At 40.8% G+C, this 27,356-nt stretch overlaps 2 protein-coding genes across 4 annotated transcripts; one reads left to right on the top strand and one right to left on the bottom strand.

Annotated features, from left to right (window-relative positions):
• Positions 1–166: 166 nt before the first annotated feature.
• Positions 167–15,562, bottom strand: ldhd (lactate dehydrogenase D). Of its 2 annotated transcripts, none has more exons than XM_076075307.1 (11): positions 15,433–15,562; positions 13,104–13,216; positions 11,034–11,175; positions 8,861–9,002; positions 6,387–6,546; positions 6,094–6,293; positions 5,320–5,448; positions 5,067–5,194; positions 4,604–4,694; positions 4,041–4,152; positions 167–286 (listed from the first exon to the last, which is right to left on the bottom strand). In XM_076075307.1, exons 1-11 carry the CDS (start codon positions 15,523–15,525, stop codon positions 274–276), a joined length of 1,323 nt encoding a protein of 440 aa, XP_075931422.1. In that variant the 5' UTR covers positions 15,526–15,562; the 3' UTR covers positions 167–273. The 2 variants fall into 2 exon arrangements, with proteins under 2 accessions (XP_075931422.1, XP_075931414.1); XM_076075299.1 differs by lacking the exon at positions 167–286 and adding an exon at positions 1,118–2,702.
• On the top strand, positions 15,259–26,762 carry fam169b (family with sequence similarity 169 member B). 2 transcript variants are annotated; one of them, XM_076075318.1, is made up of 8 exons: positions 15,259–15,402; positions 20,008–20,151; positions 20,440–20,542; positions 20,619–20,704; positions 21,709–21,871; positions 23,086–23,268; positions 23,793–23,918; positions 26,593–26,762. In XM_076075318.1, the coding sequence occupies exons 2-8, from the start codon at positions 20,026–20,028 to the stop codon at positions 26,634–26,636; spliced, it is 831 nt and encodes a 276-aa protein (XP_075931433.1). In that variant the 5' UTR covers positions 15,259–15,402; positions 20,008–20,025; the 3' UTR covers positions 26,637–26,762. The 2 variants fall into 2 exon arrangements, with proteins under 2 accessions (XP_075931433.1, XP_075931442.1); XM_076075327.1 differs by lacking the exon at positions 15,259–15,402 and having other exon boundaries at positions 17,080–20,151.
• The last annotated feature ends 594 nt before the right edge of the window (positions 26,763–27,356 follow it).

Below are 27,356 nucleotides of genomic sequence, written 5' to 3'. Positions count from 1 at the left end.
TGTTCACTCCGCTGCTCGCGCCTCATCTGATGTCAGACATCGTGACAACTGTTGCTGTCGTCTGACCGCCAAAAAACGACGGTCTGCCTTTGAAAAAAAATGACGTCGCTGTCCCCGTTGTATTGTCGGCTCTGGTGGTCTCCAACCAGAGGTCGCCCTTTTTTTCCCTCGAATATCGGGGTCACAGTGACGCTGCTCCCCTGCGCTCAGATCAGCGCTCCGCTGCTCTCCGCTCCGCCGCTGCTACTGCTACTGGCCAGACAATGGAGGCGCTCAGTGCGCAATCCTGGATCATAAATACAGACAGGACAGGAGACAGTATAGCGTACAGTTGCTTTCATTCCTAATCAAGGGCAATGGGCTTGGGAATCGTCTGCAGTGTTACCGTAAAGCCTTTTGAATCATGGGGCATTTTAGGATGTGAGGTGTGGCAGTGGACACCAGGTAGCCCACTTTATAGCCCAGAATGAGCCGGAATTCGATTTTGTGCAAAGAAATATCAGGACTTAATTTAGAAGTTATATAAAAAAAATTAAATGAGCATCATGATAAAAAGTCATGATTTTTTTCTTAATTGAGGAATATAAATAAAGCTACCTTGTATTACCCATGCCCAAGGGCGTAGGTTTGGTCTCAGCATTGGTAGGGACACTGCCACTCCCCCCCCCCCCCCACCCCGCCCGCCATCTAAAAAAAGTCTTAGTTGATACCAGGGGCGTTTCTAGGATTCAAAGAAAGGGGGGGCTTAGCCCCAAAGGGAGCGGCATGTTTGCGCACAAAGCGCGGCAATTTGTTTTGGGGCCGCGGATATCCATTGTTTCAGACAGTTCAATCAGAAAGAGTGTGATTTTGCTCTGTAGTTTTGCTTGCATTCAGTATATGATAACACAAGAGACAGAATTTCAGGGTCATAGTGAAATTTGACAACACAAATATGAACTTTTCTAAAATAAAGAATATCCGCGTCACTCCCAAATCCTAATTCTTAAAGGGACCGCACACCATGGATGGAGAATGGACCTGACAGTGTCAACTTTATATCGTTAAGTATGATGATAGGCTATTGGATTGTAATTTGAAGGGGGAGAAAACATACAAACCAGAACGCACGCACATATGTAGCATGTTAGATTTATAAATAATTTGTCCATGTGAGAAACAATACTTTAATTTAATGACATCACCAAAATAAAAATATATATTTTTTTTTCTTCTTTTTTTTTTTAAGCGAATAATGCCTAATTATTTGGGGGGGCTGAAGAACATTTGAGGGGGGCTTCAGATCACTGTCGCCATGGTTGATATTATGTTGAACAGGCAAACTTTATTAAAATATATTAACATTTGTGTAACTTGGAACTGATTTAAACATAATAACAGTAACAAAACCTTAGTTTAAATACAAAACAGTATTCTGCACCAAATAAATAATAATAATAATAAATAATTAAATAAATGAATAAAAAACGTTCTGCTAAAATGCCAATATACAGTAACAGTATATTCTATATCCAAAATATATATAAAAAACTTTTCCCAGTTGTGCAGCCAAAAAAAGACAAAAAAAATTATAAAATTAAAAATAAATCTATTCTGCAGCACTTAATAGGCTACAAATAAAGTGCTTTCCTCCTTTATGCAATTATTAGTAGTGCTGGGCAACGATTACAATTTTTAATCGCGATTAATCGCATGGATTTTTTGCGATTAATCTCATTGTTATGGCAAAGTTCAATAATGAATTCAAAAGTAGTGTATTGCGCACTTTTATTTTAAAAGTACTGCTATATGAACAAAAGGGCAATAACATTTGGTTTGCAAACGCTTTAAATAAATCAGGTTATTTTTAACAGCAGTATTCCCTTTACACAGTAGCGATCATATTTCTTGCACTATCTGTGCTCAGTGTGCTGACTGTATGTGAAACGTTCCACTGCTGTGCAACAGGAATAAAATGTTTCAGCACGTTTCAGCAAAAATGTCTGTCTTCATGACAGTCAGAGCATGTGAATGCAGCTCTACTGTTCATCAATATAATGCTGTAACTCCGAGGTGATGATGGTTACCCAGCGATCAAAGAGTAAAGACGCTTTACGCACAATTTAGGTGTATTTTCCCTTTAACTCACGAGATGCAGGTAGCATGTTTTATACTTAATGTGAATATAATTCATACTTTGTTTGCATCTTATTCTGAAAACCAGATGTCCGTCTGAAGAACACTTGACACTTGAATGCGACAGAGTCATCGGTAGTGTTACTAGTAACACCTGTGCTTTTGAAGTCAAAACGTCTGCTGTAAGAGAGGCCTATTTACATACAATCCCACATTCAATAATTGTCTTCCTTTTTGTTTTCACTCGAGTGATCCCTGTACCGTTACGTCTCATCCAGAAGAAGGAAAACTCTTCATGTGCAATATGCTCTAAAATGCCACATCACTGTGACATCAGTCTCTGATCAAGGCGCAAGCAAATCATAATGAGAGTCACGGTGACTTTCCCTCAGACTGCCCATATGGTCTATGGCTCTCTCGGCAGCAGAATTTTCCCAGGATTCATTAGGTTCCTTGGGTCGAAGGCGTCCTTGAGACGCTGCATGACCTGGACAGCCACGGGTCCCATCTCTTCACACAGCAGCGCTCTCTTCCCTAAGCCCACTCCGTGCTCCCCTGTGCATGTACCGTCCATGGCCAGGGCTCGCCTGGAGGGGAAACGAATCACACAACCTTACTGATAACACAATATTTGTAGGCGTGTCTGCAACGACCACTGCTGTATAGTGTGATAGAATGAACACAAAACACATTTGGCCAATTACCCGTCTATGAATCTATTTGCCACTATTACTGTAATTAGTATGTATGGCTTTCTTCATTTTCTCCGCTGTGCCAGTACCCTTTAGGATCTTAAGCTTTGTTTATACTCGTGCTTGGCGCCATAGTGTGAGCCTCCGTAGACAGCGCGAGTTCCGGGTTTATACTCTGCACTGTGCGCTGCATTATTCTCCGAAACGCAAAAGGGCACACAAACAAAATTAACTGTAAAGAATCAGAAAGACAACAAGTGTAACCCAGAGATATGCTCATAGACTGTAGGAGTAAGCGGCAAAAAGCCATAAACCAAGCTTCACAATGACGAGGAGGGATTGTAATTACCTGTAAACTCATTTTCATGGACTACTTTATTACCTTTATACAAGATCTGTAAAGAAAATACTCAAGTATTACATGTATTTTAAAGAAATGAAGGCTGAATACCCTGTAAACAATCTGATTTGGCTTGCTAAATATTTACCTAAAAGAAGATTTTGAACACCTCTTGTTTCTGAAGCATCTAAAAACGAATTGGCCTTCTTTGTAAAATCCCTAAACATTTAAATAGTGTTTTAATCAGTGAACTATTTGTGACAGTCACGTGATCGTGGCTGGTAATCACCCACCATGATTACATCATTTTCTGGCGCGCATAAACTAAGTATAAACTACGCTTCAGACTGATCCGGGTACAGCCAAGTGTTTTTACAGGCTTTTCAGAAACAGATTTTGAGAAGCTTGTGGCGCCATATTGCAAAATGAACCCTTTCCGAACAGATAACACAGCGTCTTTTCAAAACTTGTAACTTAAAAGTTTAGTCCTCTGAAATCAATATCAGCTAAGAGAGACGGGTGAGAGGAAAGAATTAGGACAAAGTGTGGGGAGGAGTAGGGAGAAGAGAAAGAAGTTGATGAGTGAATGACAGGAAAGATAACAAGGACAAGTGGCCACAAGGAGAAGAGAGGCTGGCTTCGGGGCAGAACATCTACTGAAGCTTGAAGCAAACTTTCTTTAATAACCCTTAAAAAAAACGAGAGTAATGCTGCCATGATAATCAGACATTCAGATGTAATCTGGACTTCAAACGATCTGTTCAGGATGATCGTATTTGTGAACGGGAAAGTGGTTCACAAAAAGTGAGCTTCAGGACTTGTGAGTGTCAGAGGGGTGGGAGGTTTTTATTATTATTATTTATTAATATTATTTATTTATTATTTATTATTACCTGGCCAGTCTCTCGACGAAGAGGTGGACCCTGTACAGCTCCTCGGGGTCACCGGGGTCCACCACCATCAGGCAGTGGAAGTTACCATCACCCACATGACCCACTATGGGACCTGAAGGTACAACAGATAGCATGCACACTCATTATGCTGGAAAACACACAGTATCATTTTTAATTTAACTTGTATTCCATCCATTCTCTCATGATGAATCCATTGAAGCATTGATCCATTTTTTTTTTTAATGACGAAAAAACTGTTGAAACAAAGTTAAAGTAAAATACCCGCTTCGGAAAACCTGCGCACCACACTGCCAGTTCAACATGAAGTGCTATGATTTTATTGGGTGGCCCCACATTAAATGGTTCACACAAAAATGGGCCATATGGTAGATGTTGTAAATACACTACTTATTGGTAAATAACAATCAGTAGCAATAATATAACGTTTACTCAACTGTCATGTGGTTGTAATGTATCCCTATGAGGTCTATTTTCTCTAGCAATAATGCATTATTAACTGTTCACATGTACACCATTGATATTTTTCTCTCCAGTGCACTCACCCGTAAGCCTGTTCTCAATCAGGTCCTCCTTTGTCTCCACTAGGATTTGAGGCAAGCGAGACAGAGGGACACACACATCTGTGGCGTAAGCCTGCGGGACACGCACACACATGCTAACTTATGTCACTTTTGGGAACATCACTTCAATTTAGATTAATTTCCTGAGACATACTTTAATCTTAACCGTAATCACAGCAACGCTTTATCCTAACCTAACCCTCAACTTTACCAAAACTAAACTTCCCAATTGCAGACAAGGCTTTTGTCCCCAGTTCTTTAGTCTGAAATGTGTCCCTGAAGGGGGAACGAGGAGTTGTTTTGGTGGTGAAATGTGGCATCTTATTTTTCCTGAACCTGCTCTGTATACTTATCAAGTATCATATAATGTTATTGTTATCATATTTTTGTGTTTTAAGATTTGTTGGACATTTCAGTGATAAAACTAGCAGGTGACTGTCTTTACCTTACAGCCTGGTCTGAGAGCCAGACTGGCGTACCAGGCGTCATGACGGGCTTTCCACAGTCGCTCCCGTGTCTCTGCATCTCTAGCCCACTGAAAACCCGAACCGCCATTACTCTCAGTGATGTCCTCTGTGGAAACACACACACAGACACATACACACATTTGTTTTTTACTTTTGCAAAACCCCTGTGAACGCGACCGTTTGGCTTTTAGTCGTTAGGGACCCCCCACACACACACGTGCACACACACACCAGCTGTGTTGACCTGCTCCTGCAGGCTTCCCTCAGAGCCGTGGAACTCCAGGAACAAACTCGGGGTCACGGCGTAGGACAGAGAGCTGAACCTGTTGCACGCGTCGATCATCACGTCATCCAGGAACTCTGAATGACGCACAGAGTCACAACACACAGACAACAAAGACAAATGTCAGTATGATGACAGACTTCTTTTACTTAATGGTCAAATACATATATTCCGACTGCCAATGACAGCTATTGATTCTATTTGCAGAGCTAATGTTAGGATACATTTTATCCTCTTACTGCAGGTACCCGTTCTCTCTACGGGATCAATAAGCTTTCATTTTTTTTCAAAATACGGATCAATCAAATCCAACCAGTTTATATTACACTGCAGTATGTGTCGGCCATGTTGGGGTTATTTTGAAATCTGGTCTTGACGTCACGCACTTGCTTAGAACAATCGTAGACGGTGGACAGTTTCTGAGAATGTCTAAGTCAAGTTTAACTACATCACCTATTTTTGACAGGTGTCCACCGTCAATATTTCTGAAGGAGGAAGCCATCAAATCCCACTCATCACCGCCCACTGACTTGTTTTCCACCCAGGGTTTAAAAACGTTTTTTAGGCATTTTGAGCGTTGCCTAGACCAGAGCCAGATGTGGCCAGTGGAGAAGACCAAAGGGTCAAAGGGTGTGATGTACAGTATGATTACGTAAACCCCATAGCACACTATAACCATGATGTGATGTGCACAGCTGTGATCACATGCATCGTCTCCTCACCGATACGAGCAATGGGTACTCCCGCTTGCAGAATCTGCACTGTGCTGTCTACAGCCGCCTGGACGGAGGGGAACGAGCACACGGCCGACACCGTGGCTTCCGGGATGCCGTACAGGCGCAAGGTAGTCTTGGTGATGATCCCCAGGGTGCCCTCTGACCCCACAAACAGGTTGGTCAGGTTGTAGCCTGCTGCCGTCTTCCTACAGATCCATAAAGATAAGAGAAGAAAGGGTGAAGTTTAAAATGCACGAGGCGTTGTTTGATATTTGAGGGTGCTAATAGCCCACGCGTACCTGGGACGTCGGGCCTTCCCGGCCGTGTGAACGACGCTTCCATCAGCCAGCACGACCTCGAGGTTCAAAACGTTTTCCCTCATGGTTCCATAACGCACTGCATTGGTGCCAGACGCACTGGTGGCAGCCATGCCACACAGAGACGCATCGGCCCCGGGGTCTGAGACGGTAAAAGAACACTAGCGTTTGACAAATGATCTACTATAATCCTCTCACACTTTTTAAGACAGTACGGCAATTTTGAAAAAATATTCAATTGCGTTAATTTGAACTTATATTGCAAATTGCAATATGATTCGGGATAATAGAGGGAATAATCATTTTTACATCGTTACTCTCATTTTCATTAAAAAACATATTAAAAGGATTAAAGGTGTGAGTTTTGCGGGAATTTGTACCAAAATATTTTCTTTAGTCTGTAGAACGTGTCAACTGGGACGTCTCTGCATCACCACAATATTTCACACATCAATCAATCAGTAGCAGGTCACATATCCACCCTTTCAGTTGACACGGGGGCTACAGTAGCATTCACGAACTCAATGTCTTTCACATTTATCAGAACAATGTCTATTTAACAGCTGTTATTTCTATTTGTTGACTTACAACTTTGCATTGTTGAGTTCGAGAGCCTCTTAAACTGTGGGAATTGCCACCTTTGACCCAGTAATACTAAAAGTGCATAGTGAAGTACATTATTTACAGTTACCGGTACATAGAATATGACCCGCTCACCCCGGAAACGTTACCACCACACCGTGGAACAGGAGCAAGAGAACGGAAGTTCTTTCTCTCCCGCCTTACATAGTTCAAAAAACATCCCATAATGTCCGTAGTTCCTATTGGCTAAATCCAGCTGGCTCCTCCTCTCTCAGCCAGCTAGGACCCCCCTGGCTCGGGTGATGCTCCTTCTGCGTCTGCTGCAATTGCCTGTCTAGAAATCTCTGTCTATCCCTCTGCTACTCTTTACAGTTTAATACATTCAATGACTGTCTTTTATGGCTTAACACTTCTATGATAAACATACTATATAAAGATAAGGTTTTGCAACTTTTGGCAAAAACTTCACAAGTTTCACAAGCATAGAGCTAAAGGTGCTACAAATTCTACTAAGATACACTTCTAACTACAAATCACTTGTAACTACAAATCCTAAAACACTTCTACAATTATGAATCTTCTAATTATGTATTCCAAGACACTTCTAATTATGATTTCTTAATTATGAATTATTAAACACTTATAATTTCTTAAAGCACAGTTCTAAACCCAAATTTCCTACAGCATCAATGACATCCATGATTATAATTAATTGTAGGACAACATGGTCAAGATTATTGGTAGCTGCTATCTCACAACAATGGATTGTCAATGCTGCTGTTTCAATATAATAAAAGCCCCACACAGTCTTGTGTCTTCACCTCTCCACCTCTCTTTAGGACAGTGGAGGTGGGTACAAAATAAGCTTGATTGACATCTCCCTCTCTAGTTGGAACTGTAAAGGGTGAGGCCACTTAAAATTATATTATTCTTATCGGTGTGTTCAGATATTTTTTTCCAGCGTACACCCACCCAACTTCAACCTAAACTGAGGTCCCAGGGCTCCAAACAGCACCTCGTAATTCTGAGCTCGACATGTACCGTTGCACGGGACTGTTCAGGGCCGCCAACTCTCACGCAGTTGACACTTTTCACTCGCTCTCAGCTCAAATGTCTATTTTCTCACTGGACTAAAAAACTAATTTATAACTGATAATGTTGTGATGCGCAAAAAGAGGATGCTGACAGGAAAGACAGAGCAGCAGAGTTAAACACTGCAGCCCTATAAACACACAAACACATATGAACTCTTTGTTATTGGGCTACTTTGTATCTGTTTTTATGTGTATGTTATTGCACTATTAAAGAAATTGGAGGCGTTAACTTTTTCTTCCAACAGCCACTTTGGCTGACACAGTAGGTGGGGGTATGCCCCTGTAAAGTTGGTTTGCGAATGCGATCCGCCAATAAACACAGAGCTAAACCTTAATCTGATTGGTCGAGAAGATACAGGAGGAGACGTAGCTAACTTACCGCCAGAAGTGTCTCATGTACCGATAAACTTTTGAAATCTGATAAAAAGGCAATTTATGGAACAGTGTTTCCTTCGTGATATGATTTAGATCAAACATCAGCACCAACAGCCCAGCCTGGTTGATGCTATCAACAAGCTGTTCTTTAACATATGGGGCTAAACCGAATAGGACTGTTTTATCTTTTCCACAGGCAAACGTCTTGGCTATTTCCCAATCTGGGAACATTGCTTGGAAAAGATCTGAAATCCCAAACGCAGATGCAGATTAATTTTTTCCACTGGAATTAATTTAACTTGCTGTGAAATGCTTCCGTTTTAAAAGCCGGTGTGACCAGTTCTTCCATGTGTTCTGCTCACGGAGTGACTGGAAAACACAGAGAAAGCTGAGAGCGTGACTGACCGACAGGAAACCACAGGCCGGTGTCTCGCAGGTAGGCGTTGAGGGCCTTCCGAGTCACTCCGGGCTCCACCGTCACGTCAAAGTCGTCCTGGTGGAGATCCAGAACCTGGTCCATGTTCCTCAGACTGAAGCACACGCCACCCTAAGGGCAGAAGGAAGACACACGGTACATGCACACACACACACACACACACACACACACACACACACACACACACACACACACACACACACACACACACACACACACACACACACACACACACACACACACACACACAAAAGAGCCACAGATACATTTTTTTCATATTTAGTATTGTATTGTATTTTCATGTGGCATTTATCAAAGGCAGGGTGGGTGATCTTGAGAAACTAGCACGAGTAGGCTAGATTTGGAAAAATGATCCAAACCTAAAAATCCAGCCCAGTGTTGCTAACTCTTTTCCAATGAAAGTAGCTAACAGCGCTAGCTCTAAAAGTTGCTAAATATAGCGAGAAAGTCGGCAAGTTGTCACCATTGACAACCTGTCCCTTCAGGAGTCCCAAAGCCACTCCCACAAAAGAATAATAATTATGAACATAAACAATAAACATGGCTGTTGTTAGCACTCACAGCTGTTAGGCTAGCAGCTTGTGGAAGATTTTGGTGACGACTAATGAGTGCATACAGGTAGACAGGGAGGTAGCCCGTCCTTTTATTGTCAGAGCATTTGAGTGATGGGCTGCGTTCGAAAAGCCATAAAATGACCTCCTAACGTCTATTCCTAACCACTTTTCCTTCAAGGTCAAGGAAAGATGTGAAGGAGAATTCATGAGGAGTTAGGAAAAGACTACCGCGGTACTCAAGTCCACTTTCACTAAACATAATTATGATGTCACTGTCATAGGTCTGCCATGGAGAAACTACAATGTAGAATGACAACAAAATAATAAATGCGAGAGGCTGCTTCACTCATGATGTAAGGGAGGGAAACCGGAGCTGTCACACTTAATCAACACTGCTTCAGTAGAAACTGACAATTCACTCTTGCAAAATCAATGAAACTGTTCAATATCAATATTTCCTTTGTGCAATAATAGAGTTTCAACTGTTCGGTTATACTTTGCTTTTTAACAGTTGAATAATCTATCATAGGCCGAGCTTGTTTTCATTTTTTTACTGATGCTTCTTGTTTTTGAGAATGACAGTTTGCTATATTTACTTTTCATTTTATTTGGTTGTCAGAAGTGAATAAATACATATCAAATTAAATGAAATGGTTGTCATTGTCTATTCATACTCATCAACATGAATTCCATTAGTTTATGACTGTATGAAAATAATTGTTAAACCTGTGCAAGAATGGTGCGTTACTTTAAATGTTGCCGCCGCAAGGAATTGTGGGGCGGCATTATCTTCTTTCCTTTGGTAAAGGATGGTCCAGTGTTTCCTTTGCTAAAGGAGATGAGAAATGAAGCATTGAAGCACTTTTCCTCAACAGTTTGAGAATTCAAACAGCTCTTTTCATGGCCACTTAGATACTTCCGGTTCATTTCATTCAGTTAAGAACCTTCTTAAGCAAAAAGGACTTTTCGACCGCAGCCAAGGTTTGCTTTCAGGATATAATGAGAATTTCAACAAAAAAATCCAGAAACGTTTTTGAAGAATATTACTAACCCTGCCTTTAAATGTGAAAAGGCGTCACTCTTTGTGATGAACCTAAAGTGAATGATCAGCTGAATCTGCAGCTCCCCTCGGCTTCATGCAGCTTTATAGTGAGTTTCAGCTTATTGCTTAACTGTTCGGCCCACGACTTCACTGTTCTGTTTCACGCTTAGCGCTCTCATAGCCTCGTTTTCTGCCGTCTTTAGTGAAAACATCAGACTAAATATCAGACAAACACAGTCAGAAACTAGTTGGTGAAAGAAGCAGAGCATTTAGCAACTAAAGTATATTTCTCTCAGGAGACAGGGTTGACATTTTGTTTGATTCTGCAAAAGTCGTACCACCACTGCTCTCCTATTTGCTTCCTTATATATCTTTGCAGATTTTTGCTCAAAACAAACCTAAAAGTGTACATTATACTATACAACACATTACTAATTAATTACTGCTCCTATTTCCAAAGAGTTAAGGCACACACGCTCAGTCACAGATATACACACACACAAACAGGGGCTTCCTCTCTCTCACCTTGACTGCGCAGACCCCTCCCTCCAGGCCAGTTCCAGTGCCAAAGGGGATGATGGGAAGACGGTGGCGGCTGCAGATTTTGGCCAGGGAGCTGACCTCCTCCACACAACGGGGAAACAGCACCACATCTGGGGGGCAACATCTGGACAGCAGCAAAAGCAATGCTCGCTCACTGTTCTCCATATTTCTCCAGTGAACAGAACCTTTTGTTATTACCGCTTGTCGGAAAATATCTTATTCCTAGTGATGGCGATTTAAAGGAAGTATTAATAAAGAGTACTGGTGTCATGATGGAGGTCCATGTGAGGAGATATCTGTGTGCAAATGACCTCCAATCCCAGCAGACATGAAAGGGACGTGATAAGGGTACACACCTTTTAGTTCTGTCGAATAGGCCAAGCTGCATCAGCTGTACTTATCAGTGTTTCTATATAAACTAACCAGTGTTTTCATATAAACAATGGATGACTATTTGTAATGCAAAAGAGGTCATTCACAGAGAATTATCCAACGCTACAGCTTCACCTAACACTTTGGAACTTTATATCCTCTTTAAAGTGGTAAGCCCATTCCCAAAGTTTCCCTCCATAAGGCCTTAAACCCTGAACCCTCAGGGACGTGATGTCACCAGGTAAAGGTGAGAGTGTCTGAGTCTGAAAGAGCTTGAAATCAAGGCGGGTTGATTTTGATCAGTTAATTTGAATTTATGGTTTAGGACCATAGACTGTATATAAGAAGTGGATGTGTTCATCGTGACTTTTTACAACCGGTGATACTATATTTGGACCGCGGAAGGGGTGACGTAGAGACGCTGTATCTGGTAGCAGCAGCGTCCTGTCAATCACAATAAGCCTGCCCTAAAGCATACTCCTCTTTATGGTCTATTTGACTCTAAATGGACCGTAATTTACTAAATGAACATCATGCTGTATTGCAGAAGACTTGAAACTAGAGATTGAGACCATAACCTCATGTTTACAATGTTTACTGAGGTAATAAATCAAGAGAGAAGTAGAGTCATTTTCTCATAGACTTCTATACACCCAGAGGAGTCGCCCCCTGATGGACAGTAGAGAGAATGCAGGTTTGAAAACACCGGCATTGGATTCACTCGGCAGAACCGGAAGTCACCGCCTGTTTAGGACGATGAAAAATGAAAAGCAGTTTTAACTCGAACTTAGATTATAATAGTCCTATTGTACGGAACCACCACTACTTCCGATGGTGTATTGCAAAACTCTGATGACTTAGTGCGTAGGTTGTGTGCGTTAAGGAGTGGTCGAGAAAGAGTTTGTGCGACGGTCACTGTGAGGTTACCAGTAACGTAGCTGTGAACATAGCAGTACAGTGTGTGTACAGTTTATTTATCTGTGAATAAATGATACAACTCCTCAAGACCTAAACTACGCTCCTGTGTCTCGCTTGCTGATTAAAGTGAAGGGGCTTAACCCCGAGGTGAGCAACAACTTAAGGAGGGCTGATCTTTAAGGTGGACCAGCTGTTCTCGTTTTAGTGATGAGCTGCTTCTCCGAGTTTTGCTCGGTAAAAGCAGGTAACATTACATAACATTTTCTTACAGTATCTCGTGTAAGAAGAAGGGAACCCTGGTGGAAAGACATCATAGATTGCGGTGGCGTTTTACAACGTGTTTGTTTGCTTTTGTAAATCTTTTTTATTGATAAAATAAAAACAAAACTTTATTTGAATAATTTCTCTATCTTTTGTAGGTTACTTTTAAGAAGAAGAAAAAAAAAAAAAAAAAAAAAAAAGAACGATTCAAATTGTAAATCGGGTGTGGATTGAAAGATCAAAGATTTTATTTTTTAGCTATATTGCAGAAATGCAGACTTATGGAAAGTCTTCATAAAGGGCTAAACATGTCTTCAGAGAGCCCTAATGGTGAACTCTAACCAGTTAACTACATTATGTCTCAAGAAAATCCCAAAGCTCAAGGCTTTTGTTAATGTATTCTTTTGGGATAACATGTTGTTTTTTTGTATATTATTGAAAACACCATAAACATACAATATTATGAGTGCGTGTCTGCATGACAGAGTGAAACCGACCTACCTGTGTACGGACTCGTCTTTGCCATGTTGCTCTCTGACAGCTTCACCCAATGAGACACCGTCCTCGCCACATATAGACCTGAATGCAGACAGCACGCTGTCCAGAACGGCACTCTGTGCAGACACACAGTGATGGAGGGTGAGTCATTCCAAGAGAGTGGGAGGAAGAGATAGAATATAACATGTTGCACTCAAATAGAACAGTACAATGAACATGGGCCTAGATATGTTAGGATTCATCTCTTTTGTAGAGAGGAAATGTCTAACTCCTTTCAAACCATAGACTTTACATAAGAAGTGGACATAGTCACCATGATGTCACCTGTTGGTTTGTTGAATATCATTTTGAAGCCTCGCGTTCTGCATTTTGGTCGTCGCAATTTTTTGTTGTGAAAAGTGACACATGAGGGTGGAGCTAAGTGCAAGCAAATGCTGAATAAGACACTTTTAGGCGACCTGAATATTACCTATTAACTTTCATGAGCTGAAAACACACCGTGAAAGGGTTAAAGTTCTGAGACAAAAACACGGACAGCGGTAGAGACCTGTCAATCACAAGATAGCTCCGCCCTAAAGCAAACTCCTCTTTATGATCTATTTGACTCTAAAGGAACCATAATTTACTAAATGAACATCATGCTGTATTGAAGAAGACTTGAAACTAGAGATTGAGACCATAAACTCATGTTTACAATGTTTACTGAGGTAATAAATCAAGAGAGAAGTAGAGTCATTTTCTCATAGACTTCTATACAACCAGAGGAGTCGCCCCCTGATGGACATTAGAGAGAATACAAGTTTTAAGTCACTTATGCCGTGTTCACACCAAATCACGCGATTAACGCGTCATTCGCGCCGCTGGTCTCGCCGGGGACTATTTGTGTTCATTTGCGTGAATCGTGCTGGACACGCCGGAGAGGGGGCGTGGCTTATCACCCTGGAAGCCACTCTGGAAGACAGTTCAACTGTCCGCCATCAACGATGGAAAAAATAACCTCTATTTCTGCTTAGTACATGTTGTGGAAGTCCCAGATATCCCGGGAAACTAAACACCGTCATGTCTGGTTCATAACATTGTCCAGAGGAGCTCCGTGAATTTTATCGAGCTGTATTCACTGTGTCTAGCAAGCCATACGTCGCTGTTTACTACAGTTGTATGAACCCAAAATAAACTGATTTGGCTTTGATTTAACGGCAATAAACCGACAAAAAGGGACTCCGAAATAACTACGTAATGATGCCGATTTGTAAAAAGTCTGAATTCATGTTTAGTTAGTTCTCTCCTCAAGGTTTACACACACATACATTTATACACATAGTTTGGTCCGGTCTCTATTGATATGAGGTATCAGAGCCCTGGGTGAACACAGACGGCTACAGTATTTGTTTCCTGATTCAACAACGGCAGGACGTCAGTGATGACAGGAGAAACATCTCAACGCTGATAGGCTATCGCGCCGCAGCGTCACACCATTTTTTCTCCGAAGTTGAAAAATTTCAACTCACGTGTTTGGGGCATTTTGCCGATTGATGCGCCAAAAGCACCAAAATTCGCGTCACTCCAGTCTCATTGCGTCTGTGCATAGACTTTGTATGTAATCTACTTGCGCGAATGACTTGCGCCGCATTTGGTGTGAACGCACCATTATACATCAACTTCAATTTTCTGGTGTGAACGCACCATTATACATCAACTTCAATTTTCCAGACCCAGAGGTTGCCACGTGGCTGTAATAAAAGATGGGTTGATCTTAAAGGGACCCTTTAGGTCTGTGTAGACCTCTGTTCCAGCTGCTTAGCATGACCTTTTATTTCACTTGTAACTGCAGAAATAGATTGCAATGGCGGCGCATACATGCTGCGGCCAGTAGCTCCCATGTATTTTGCTACAGTCTTGTCTTTATTTTTTTTCATGTTTATCACTAATGGCATATGCCATATGGCACAATACATTCATCACCATCGAAAAAGGAAGCGTGGGGATTGGATCAAGTGCAACAGACTTTAGACGATCACCATTACATGGCCGACCAACCAGCCAGACCTGCAATACCAAACACCACCAAACTGCCCCATGGGCAGGTAACGTGAGTTATGACCACCATGTCATTACGTTGCGTGCTTTATTAGCTACGTCACTGGGTTACTTACTGGATTTATCAACGCTAGCTAACGTCACGCACAGGGGCAAAAGTAACAGGCTAATACTGTCTCTGCTGCCGAACTGGCAGTAACGGGCTAATACTGTCTCTACTGCCGAACTTAAACAGGCTAATACTGTATCTGCTGCCGAACTTACAGTAAGCTACTGTCTCTGCTGCCCAACTTACCCTGGCGGTGTTTTCTGTTTTAATGCTGCGACACTGCAGGAGGCAGTGCCGGCGAGAAAGCAGCCGTCGGCTCGGTGTCAAGCCAAGCAACATTTTAGTGTCAATGAAATATGTCACTGACTGGCTGACATCTAAATAACACAGACAGTAAACATCTGGCTAAACTTCCGGTTAATTCTTTTCAGAATAAAACAAAACTAATAAAGATGTCTAGCGTAATCTCAAACAATTATACTGAACATGCTTATTGTAACATTTGTAATAATTGTTTATATTATTAATACCTCTCTTCATCTTTATTTTGGTACAGTCAGGTTAAAGGTTGCATGTGACCTGACTGTTCAGCAGTGGCGGAAGCAGTATTCAGATCTTTAACAATTACTTAAGTAAAAGTAGCAATACTGCAATGTAAAAAATACTATGTAACAAGTTTTCAACATTTTACTGAAGAAAAAGTATTGGCATCAAAATGTGCTTAAAGTGAAAACTTTAAGAGTATTAATTACACAGAATGGCCCATTTCGTAGTAGTATGTACTGTATATGATATCAGTATAATTAGTGATGCATTATCACTTTGTTCATCACTTAAATGTTGCAACTGGTAAAGACTTTATTTGCTTTATACACTGCTGGGTATCTTAACCTACAATAATACATCATGATTTATTTGTTAATTATATTTTTGCCTTAATAATCTGGATCTACAAAGTAACTCAAGTTGTCATGTAAATGCAGTGAAGTAAAAGTACAATATTTGACCTTGAAATGTAGTAGAGTAGAACCATAAAGTAGCATAAAATGGAAATACTCATGTAAAGTACAAGTACCTTAAATTTGTACTTAAGTACAGTGCTTGAGTAAATGTACTGAGTTACTTTCCACCACTGCTGTTCAGTTTTATTGTACCCTTTATTGTTGTTGTCTGAGTAAGGACAGCAACGTTTTTAAATTAACTTTTTATTACGTTCTTTGTTGAGATGTTTCAGTGATCTAGGCTGCAATACATGAAAAGGACTATCCAGCATGTGTTAATACCTAACTTAAAACCTGCTACTGGGTCCTACCAGTTTGGACCCTCAAGCATCACCAGAAAAGATTTGAATCATCTCGAGAATATTTTTTGAGTGTAAATCTGATGGTACGCATGATTCCAGTTTTGAAAACTGTAATGTGGAAATTTGAAACCGGTGGTGCGCATTCAATGATAATTGGCTATTCACTGAAGTAAGAGACATCTTGTGTCCAATAAAATTAAACACAAATATTTCCATATTCATTCTGGATTTTTCAATGACAGATATGGAGTTGATGTAATTGTAAGAACTTTTAATTTAGGCAACACTCTTTTTTCAACATTTCTTTTATAAGACACAATAACTGTTCCAGAGAGGGTATTTTAACATAGGCGTCAGGAACAAATTAGAACCAAAATTCCTTAACCCTTGATATTTAGAGATCCACAACTAAATCTTGAATATATTGATGCCTGCCATTACAATGTATTAACCACAAAATGCTGTTGAAGTGGATTTAGAATTTTTCGCTGGAAGTAATCATTTTGTCGTAACATAAATGTGGATGTGGAATGAATATTTCCACGTTTGTGTTTTTAGCAAATCGTATTTTGAAGTCTACCTCATGAGTTTCCGCTCATCTCTTCGCTAATGCTGGCGATCTTGACGAGCTTGCAGAAGGTCGCGGTGACGCCATGACGCTCTCGTGCCAGTGGATGGCGCTGCAGGGCAAAGAAAATAACCGTCAGGGTGGCCTCAAAGTGACATTTAGGGAAGTGCAGGTGGAGCAGAAAGCTGCTTCTGTCAACGTCGGCAAGTCTGCTATTCTATAACGTATTCAGTCGTAAAGTAATTCACTTGTTACCGTGACACCGTACTAAATTAGGCCCACAGTAACGCCATATGTTATGAAGTCGCTTTGCGAGGCCTTATGGGTATTGTTGTCCTTACATGTTGTGCTTGTTAGCATTGTTAAGTTAGCAGTTCAAAGTGCGACGCTGCGTATCAGTCATACAATTATGAACAGTCAGACTGTCACTTCAATGTTTCCGTGCACGTGAAGTCGCTTAAGGACGTCACATATCACTCGAACCACTTCTCTGATTTCAAATAAAGAGTTAGCTTGCTAATACAGTCAAGTGGACTTTATTGAGGTAACTTTAAACGACTTTTAACGGAGACACTAATCATCCATCCAACGTCCACTGTGGAAGTGTTGCCTGAAAGCTTATGTTTAGCTTGCTAATCCGCTCCACCTGCGTTGATTACTGTAATGTATGTACCGATCTTACCATAAGGAACTAACAGTTTGGCAAATGTCTAAATGTACCCGCTACTTGGTAGTCATCGTTTGCACAAGCAAGGCGACTTTAAATTGACAGGAGTTTTGACGTAGGGGAGAGCGGGGTAATGTGAGACACTTTTTACATTTGCTCCCCTCTAGGCGAGCTAAAATGATATACCAGTAAAATTTACACATTTCCCATTAATTCAGGATGTTTCCTAGCAATGGAAACGGTCAGAATGTCTTCAGGACAAAGGGCAGTGAAAATATGATTGTTTTTAAAAAAGTGGTCTTGTGTCTCACTTTACCCCAGCTTAGGGGTAAAGTGAGACAGACCAGAGAAATCAAGGGGGTAAAGTGAACCAGCTGGGGGTAAACTGATCCACTTACTTTTTCCACTTTAAAACTACCATAACAACACATGTTGTAACAGTTAGAATCCTGACAGCTAGATTGACAACCACACATTCCAAAACTAATATCGGACTAGTAACAGAATCATGGGGATTGGTCAATTAAGCACATTTTTTTTAAACACTTGAAAGTAACTCCGAACAAAATCATATACAACATAATATAATTCAAAATGTTTTAATTAACATTCAAATGACAGATAGAACCAGTTAGATTAGAACACAGTCATGGGACCATAATCAGAACCAGCTAGAACAGCCTGGGACTCAGAACACAGGACTAGACCCACCTGGATTAGAACATCAGCCTCATACTCTATAACAAGACCTACTCTACATTCCAGCCCTGAAGGTTACAGGGAAAGGTGAAGAGTTGCTCTCTCCGTGTGGTTCCTCCAGGCCTATTAGGTTGAGGCAGCTTCTTCACCACATCACCTTTAGGAACATGTGCCACATCATTTTCTTTTATAGCAAACGTGGGTCTCTCCCACTCTTTCTTGTTTCCCTGGATTCTTCTGAGGTTCTCCATAAAACATTTGCAACTAAAGAATTAATTCTGTCACCTGTCCATCACTACAGCCAGATTTTCAAATAACTCCCCCACTGTAGTTTTATTGAAGGCTGTAGCCCTTCCCAGGGATGTTGCCTCCGGAGTTCGGACAGAGAGATGGCGACGTGCTAGGAAGCTGCCAAACCACTCTTCTCCTAAAGAGTAGAGAATTCATTATTATAAGATTTAGCTTTGTGGCAAGATCAGTTGGCCTAAGTTAACCTACAGAATCATGTGATCTCTTGCACACCCTAGCCTACCTGCACATTGTTTCTCTGTCCAATTGGCAGGGACAGGGATATAGTATTTCTCTGCGTATTCAAATGCCAGTTAACGGCACTTAACTGGAGCAAGGCCATGGAACTGGTCAGCTAGTTGTTTCAAGTGTTTGGCAAGCTCCTCCTCCATCTCATCTGTGAATATTCTCTTTGCCTCAGCTACTGCACCCCAGGCTACTGATTTTACTTCCCCTTTCTCTTTTTTCTTTATGAATCTTTTGAGGGTTGTCTTGTCAATATTTCTATCCCTTCCAGCTTTTCTTAAGGACTTCTTTCCTTGCATGACCTCAGCGGCTGCACTCTCCATCTCTGCGAGGGGTGTTTGGCCCCAGGTTGTCTTCCTGGTGTAGTTTCTTGGCATGATGGCTTTTCTACAATGTTTATGACATTAAAAATAAAACATATGTAATGTAATATTACACTAAAATATGTTTAAGACTAAACTTAACTTGTGCTTCATGGTGGGGTAAAGTGAGACAGTGTCTCACTTTACCCCACATCATTTGTCTCACTTTACCCCACAGCTACTATTTTAGAAAAAACAACATCTCTTAGCAATTCAGGCTAATCTTCAGCTAGCATCAATCACATGGTTTTATATGTTGGAAGTTCATCAACATGTATGATATAAGTTTTTCTACCTGAATCAATTTGCTTTGACACAACAGTTGATTAAGTTCACAGCAAGAAAATTTACTTTTACATGCAAAAAACACATTTTTGTGAAAAAACATACTTACCACAGCACCAGCACCAACTTCTCCTTCATGGCAAGGGGGGAATGGGAGGGGCTTGAAAACATAATGGTCACATGACCACAAATGTGTTCCTTTGCCTAGATACAGGGGGTGTCTCACATTACCCGGTGTCTCACATTACCCCGCTCTCCCCTAGTATGGTGGAAAGACATTTTTTCGAGAAAACTGAACGAAATAGTCAGTTTATCCCCAATTGATAAGTAATTACATTCACGAAGCCGTTACTTGTTGATTATTTAAAGCCCTTGTAATAGTGTGTTACTATCCCATAAACAGTTGTGTTGTCGAGAGGCCATGTACCCCGTAGACCTTCCAGCCATGGTCGACACTGACCTGACATCAGCATCTGAGGAGTACCTCTCCTCTTTGGAGTCAAGGCCTGATGATAACGAGTGGTTTCAATTATCACAGACTTCAAAGGTACCATAACACTTATAACAACCTTTTCCATAATGACCATTATGGTGTTTGTTTTTTTACTATTTCCAATTCAGTAAAGTAAATCTCTACAATATTAATATATTGATTACTTCTCAATTGAATTACTGATAACACTTGGGACCATGGTGGAGGTGGACATTCTTGACACTGGTTAATCTTTTGGTTCCTGAAAGGTTTCCTCTGTAGTACAGCCATTCTGTTTGACATTAGGATGTTTTTGGAAACGAGTAGAGAGCTTTTGTTGAAGTTGTCTTCCTGTCAGCTCAGGTAGTGATAACAGCAAACCATGTGAGGCGGTTGCAGCTGTTTGAGGACGACCAACCCGACTGCCCACTGCTGGCTCTTCACCCTCCTGATGATCCAACACAAGGTTAGGGACTGAACTCAGTGTCCTTATCAGACACCCATGAAGGCAAAAGACTAATGCTCTCTGCTCTACTTTCCAGTGGTGGCTTTATACCTGCATGAGAAGTGGTGGCACGTGGACGACGTCTTACGCACTTCGAGCAACTCCAGAATTGGTTTGATTTCGGTAACTGATGTCAGCATTTAAAGTTACAGTTAGTGCAATGTGTGTCTTTGGAAGGGCACTGACTGAGAATGGCAATTGTACGGAAGCCGAGAGCAGCCGAGTTTGCAGTCATTTTTTTCTACTCCGGTATCCTCAAGATCCTTCGTCATCTTGGGATAACAAAGATGTTTTCTCACAATAATAAGTTAATTAACGAGGCAATTATCTTGTTCTTTTGAGAAAACAAATACTGTTATCCATATTTAAAGGGATATTTTTAATTTTACGGCATTCAGTCATGCTTATTTGAGTATAATAGAGGAATGTACGGCCTGTTCCTGCCGACTTTCTTGGCTCCAGAATTTCGTATTAGAAGTTCAGAATAGCTGATTTACATGTTTATTTATGAGACATGACTCGTTTTCTTAAAAACTTCTTTATAACATTATAATTTACTCTAGAACTTGAGATGAAGATTTCAAAAATATTGTGCGATTGGGATTCTTTTCTATTCATTAAACTACAGGCCTGTATTTGTGGTCTACAAGGTATGAGTTTACAATTTATACACAAATGTTTTACAACTCTGGAGTCGGATAAAATAGTGAAGTTGCTTATCATCGAGGTCATCCAAGGGTCAGTCAGGAAAATGTCAACTTCTAAGTAAACTCTAAAGAAAATGTGAAGTCAGCAACTTAATAGAATGATGAGTCATGGTTTACAAAGTTTATGTTGGACTAAAGACACAGTTTTGAGGTTGATGGCGCTGCACTGTAGCGGCTTGAGCTAATGCTAGCTTCGCAGAGTGATAGTTACTTTTTTTGTTGTTTTACCTGTTGACAGAATTAAAGTTGTTTAGGCTATGAAACCAACAGTCGTGGCTTAAATTTTCATTTGCTGCTGCTTGTTTTATCGTTTTATATGACATATAAATCCCAGTTAAAATCTTAGCTCTTCTCGATTTTAAGGTTGCGATTTTGCCGTGCTGGTTGTTCTCATCGGTTCGGTGTCCATGTTTGGCCCAGGTGCAGTCGCTTATGGAGAGGGTGATTGTGTTCCTGCTCAGTCAGGTGGTGGAGAGGTCCTCCCAGGAGAAGGTGTTGTTCTCCCTGCACCCCCGCACCGAGAGCTGCAAACTGCTGTGGAGAGACGGCCAGGCGGTCGGCTTCTACACCATCAAACACAAAGGTAGGGTGGAGGAGGTTGCTCCTTCCTGCTCCTCTGTCACAGATGTATTTTTACATGTCAATTTCTAGCATTAAAATAAATTCCCAGGCAGCAACTTCCTGGTCTGAAAAGTGAAGCTAATGCAGAAGTGCCTTAAACCGGTATTCTTTCTACTGGCCATCAGGGGGCGACTCCTCTGGTTGTATATGAGGAAATGATTCTACTTCTCACTTGATTTATTACCTCAGTAAACATGAGTTTATGGTCTCAATCTCTAGTTTCAAGTCTTCTTTAATACAACATGATGTTCATTTAGTAAAGTATGGTCCATTTAGAGTCACATCAAATATAGGCACCTGAAATCGGATGTTTGCACGGCAAGTCTCAGAGCTTAACAAGTATCCACAGAGAACCTGCATCAATTACCACAGTTCCATTAGCAAGAAAGATAAAAAATTATACTTTTTAAGAAATGTAATGATGTTAGATTCCAAAAATCTAATTGAAAACATTTTTGGGATCCGCGGTAACCCTGTTAAAACAGAGTAGGCTTGTAGCCTATCGCAGGTTGGTTAAGACTTCTATTAAGCACAAATCAACTGAATGGAAATAGATGCATCCACTAACCTAACCATAGCCATAATAGTCAGCATGCTAGTGATTAGCATTAGTGATTAGCATATGCTAATTTAAAGGACTATCATAAACAGTAAGTTAAAATCAGTTTGGCTATATGTATAAGTATCATAGATCAAGCCCAGATGTTTATGTGGTGCTTTTTATTCTCAGCCCTCTTGTGTCTCTGGTGGTTGCACTAAAACCAAGATGGTGACGGCCAAAATGCCAAACTCAAGGCTTCAAAACCAATGGTTGAGGTCACGGTAACTACGTCCACTTATTAGATACAGTCTATGATTCCTCCTTACTTACAGGAATGGCGCATTCTGTCTCTAAAAAAAGACAACTACTATATAAAGAGGTAATTATTACTTTTTAAATGTAAGTAAATTCAATTCATTATTGTAGAAAAAAACATGCAGACCATAAATATGATCAAAAACATGGTTATGGTTCAGAAAAATGAAAGGACCATCATCAAAAGGTTTTGTGAATGTAATATTGGCCGTTATGAAAATTGTTAAACTCTTTTGTTGGATTGTGCTCTACTCTACAGTTGTATGTGTTATTTACTGTGATGATGTGCATTGGTTAAAACTGTAACTCACGTATTTCAGGCAGTCTGCGTGACGGCTGGAGCGGTCGCTGCTACCTGTTGCCTGTTCTGGACACGGTGCTGGTGAGGAGGAGCTGGAGGAGGAGAGGCCTCGGTCTTCAGATGCTGGCAGATTTCTGCTCCTCGTTCTCCGCCGAGCAGTTTCTGGGAGTCAGCTCTCCATTATCACCCAGCATGGTGGCAGGTCAGCCAAGGTTCTCTTTCGTCCCCCGCAAAGCCCATTTATTCGTTAATTTACATTCTCGTTCTCTTCCTTCCTTCATTTTGTATTATCTAGATGAGACTTTCGTCATATTTGGCAGATGAATGTATATTTCCTGTAATTTTTTTTGTCGTGTTCCTGGCTGCATTGACACCGTATGGTAATAATTAACAAAATTACTTGAAAATGTTCACATCCCCATGCACTCCGAGATGATTTATTCATGTTCCATGGCAGATCAAACACCTAAAAGTCACAACACTATAAAGATCAAGTAGTTTTGTTCCGCTGTGGCATTTTAATGTCAATTCCCTAACTATTTCCCCACAATGCCACAGAGATCCTCTGATAGTAATGACTATCTGAAAGCTGAGCGTAACAGTGTTTGATTTTTAAGAAGGCAGTGTGTGAATGCAGCACAGACACTCGCTCAACCTCTTCTTTCTTTCTTTTAAATGAACTAATGCTATAGCAACCAGTTAACAGGTTGTGTCTCCTGTGTTCAGTGTGCAGGAGCTTTCTGCTGCAGCACGAGGAACATCTGGAGCATCTGTATGAGGTGGAGGCTCCAGGGGGCTGGACTCAACGACGGAACATCTGGCTCAGCATCCGGCTAGGTCGCTACTCCCTCGGTGCGGATTATATTTATTGAATTTTTTTAATTTCATTTAGATGCTTTTAAGAGTTTCACAGATTAGATGTCATACTGAAAAGCATAGTTTCACAAAGATTCCAATGTTTTTTTGAGCTTGTCTACATTTGGGCTGACAGTGCCTGCAAGCAAGTATGGATGTGGCTAACAGTGCTAGCCGCGCCATTGGGCTAGCCACGCTAATGTTCTAGCCGCACTAATGTTCTAGCCGCACTAATGTGTTAGCAGCGCTAATGTGTTAGCAGCGCTAATGTGCTTGCTGCGCTAATGTGCTGGCTGCGCTAATGTCTAACAGTGCTACTGAGAGGTGTTTCTAATATTTATTCATATTGGATGGAAGGAATACCTAAAAACCCTAAAATTGTAACCTTACTGAGTTAAACATTTATTGCAGGGCTGATGTATTACATTAGACTGCATTAGCTTTATCAAAGGTCAAATAAAGGTTTGATAAAGTAACAACAAAACTATATATAATATTTAAATGTATTAGCCTACTTTCACGTACACACCTACCGTTTGTCTTCTTGGTACTCGAACATCAAAAGGTTGATAATCAGTGTGATAGTCCTTGTACAGTTAAATGCACAAACATCACTATACATTCAATTTAAGAAGTACTTGTACCTCATCTGTGTCACGTACATCAGTTATCATTAAGCAGGACAGACTTCAACACAAACGGGACATTTCATGTCAATGATACAGTGATCATGGAGGCTACAGTAACTTTTTGACTCTGGTAAGAGAGGTGAGCTCTTACACTGCCTGACAAACAATAAAATGAATGGAAACCTTCTCAAGCATAAGCAAGCCCCTGACCAGACAAAATGTATTTCTGGTAGACTTCAACAATTCATATTTAGAAATAATTTATTATTACTACAATTCAAAGTCCCTTTCAAAGATATGTGCAGATCAAGCACCGTGCCATGTTCTTTTCTGAAGCTGACTTGAGACCAGGATTCAGAAACAGCATCAACATGCTGGTCCAAATGGATGGAGCCATGAACTTGAGGTGCTGGTCTACCGGTCTGCCTGTGGAGTCTCCTACAGCAGTGATTCTCAACTGGTGGGTCGCGACCGCGGACCCGTTTTCAGTGGGTCGCGGGCCTTTGCCTGACAAAAACAATTTTTTTTATGCAGCGGAATTATTCCAGCATTTACGGCACTTGTTCAGCGGTGCAGGAAAAACACTGACCGGTACGTTGTGAATCACATCACGTGATGCAGCTCAGCCAATCAAATATGGGTATTCTGACAAGTTTCCTGACTTGAGTGAGATGTACACACACCGTGACACGGGGGAGAGACAAGGATACAGAGAGCAGAGCAGGACTGTTGAAGTGTGAGTTGTGAAAGTCAAATCATAGGACGATTTCCAAAAGAGAAGAATGGCCAAAGAGACCAGAGTCATTAGACTCTGACTGGACAGACTCGTATAAGTGAATTCTTCCCACACTACTTTCTCTTTTTAGAAGATGAGAAAAATATAATGTTGTGGCTTTTTTACTTCACCCTGAATTAACTGAATTTAAAGCTGCAGATCAATTCAGTGAAAATAATTTTTCTAAAATGAATTTTGTTACGTAATTTATTTTTTAATCCAGCCTTTATTTTACTTGAAATGAGAAGAACATTTATTTATGTATTTCTATGTATTATTTATAATCCATCCAGTTAAATTTGAAAAATGAGAATAATATTTGTTAAAATATAATTGATGTGTACTTTCTTTATTTGATTTGTCAGTTGTTTACTACACAGAGACGTTACTACTACTAGACTTCTTGAATATAGATATACCCACATTATATATATATATATATATATCATCATTTGGGTCGTGGGTCGCGGCTTGTCATTAAGGGGTGATGGTGGGTCCCACAGCCAGACCAGTTGAGAACCACTGTCCTACAGGGTCACTGCAGACATCTTTGTCATGCCACTTAAGTTATGCACCTTAACTTTGCAAGTGCAAAGTCTATTGTTTGTTCACAGGTAAAGTTAAATCAGTTTGGCTAAGTAGCCAAACTGATTTAACTTTACCTGTGAACAAACAATCGACTCTGAGACCAAAGATTGTTCGTTAGATACACCCAAGCCAAATTATATCTAATGTTTAACCGCTACATAGTTGTCAATACCAGCGGAAAGTTTCAAAAAGACTTGCTTAGATAAGGCTGTTCTTGGCGGGTACTGTGAGCGCTGACCCCCGGTGCTGGCGAGGCTTACTGCCGGTCCCGCTAGTGACACCTCACATCTCCCAAATCGTCAGAGCAAATTTTTAAGTAGACTGAATCTTTTCAAACCGACCACAGATTTGCACTTTAGTGCAAAGACTTGAGTCTTAGAGTGAAGTTGAAACATCAATGATGCAATAAAATCTTGAAAAGATTTTAGTGTTTAGAGAAACCAAAACACAGTAGTCCTGTAAATACCAGTTTACAATAATGCTCAGTTTTTATTGAATCTGTCAGAGGCATCCTTTCAGAGTGAGAAGTTTTGAGAATATACATGGTAACAAACACTAAACATTATGAGCTTCAACAAAGTGGAACTTTTTTATTGTGTTCTTATATTAGTTTGTCCAGCTTGTGTTGATGACTTTTGTGCATCCTGGGATCTTAAGAGTCCTCTTTTTTTCAATGCAGACCTACAATTGCAGAGTGGACCCAACCTCATTGACCCCCTGTAATGTGAACACCTACCCAGCAATAGGCTCTTCAGTACAACAAATGAAAGCTTGTGATCCAAGGCGAGGAGGAAGCTCCCCGAGCAGCATGATCTCTGGAACAGGATGTAGTCCTGCAGCCTATGCCGATGATCTAGACTCTGGACCTCCCACCAGACCACCACCGTCCCTAAACACAAAACACACCCTGAAATCCAACCCTTCTCCATCTGCAGAGTCTCACAGAGAGAAGCCAGAGGAGGGAACACAAAGCAGTGCCAAACGAGTCAGGAGGACATGAGGTTATGCGGACACAGGCAACTTGTGCAACAGCAGGAACTGTTTTTACAGATAAAGTGGATGATCTATCCTCCTAAACTTAGATGACCTCTATTTATGGAATAAAGTTTACAGACCTTTTATAGACTGATGTATGGATAAATTTACTGTACAGCACAATATCCCAAAGCATGCAATAAACTATTTTAGTACAATAATACAAATTGTCTGTTTCCCTTTGATATTAAGACTTTATAACGGGCTGTATAAGTGTTCCTTCATTGGCATCTGTCACTCTCCTGTTACCTTTGTTTATTAGTACATGAAGTTTAGTGACCTCACACAATAGGCTCGTTCGAGATGAGCATCCTACGCAGAATCAATTACCAGCAATCAGCCCACAATGCATGCCGGTTAGATTTGTGTCCGACTTGATCCCGACTTGCTCTGACGTCATGCACACGT

Source organism: Anarhichas minor, unplaced genomic scaffold (assembly GCF_050575085.1).
Source record: "Anarhichas minor isolate MPS153535 unplaced genomic scaffold, ASM5057508v1 ptg000005l, whole genome shotgun sequence".
Lineage (NCBI taxonomy): Eukaryota > Metazoa > Chordata > Actinopteri > Perciformes > Anarhichadidae > Anarhichas > Anarhichas minor.
This window is presented reverse-complemented; position numbering and strand designations above follow the sequence as displayed.

Bases quoted from the DNA above. Each gene is read 5' to 3' on its own strand.
- ldhd (XM_076075299.1), bottom strand. From the start codon at position 15,525: ATGTTGCTTGGCTTGACACCGAGCCGACGGCTGCTTTCTCGCCGGCAC. The intron at 6,547-8,860 runs GTCAGTCACGCT...TTACCGTCTCAG, and splicing joins CGGCCTGTGGTTTCCTGTCG to ACCCCGGGGCCGATGCGTCT. The intron at 5,195-5,319 runs GTGTGTGTGTGC...GTGTTTCCACAG, and splicing joins GGAGCAGGTCAACACAGCTG to AGGACATCACTGAGAGTAAT.
- fam169b (XM_076075318.1), top strand. From the start codon at position 20,026: ATGTACCCCGTAGACCTTCCAGCCATGGTCGACACTGACCTGACATCA. The intron at 20,152-20,439 runs GTACCATAACAC...CTGTCAGCTCAG, and splicing joins AATTATCACAGACTTCAAAG to GTAGTGATAACAGCAAACCA. The intron at 23,919-26,592 runs GTGCGGATTATA...TTTTCAATGCAG, and splicing joins GCTAGGTCGCTACTCCCTCG to ACCTACAATTGCAGAGTGGA.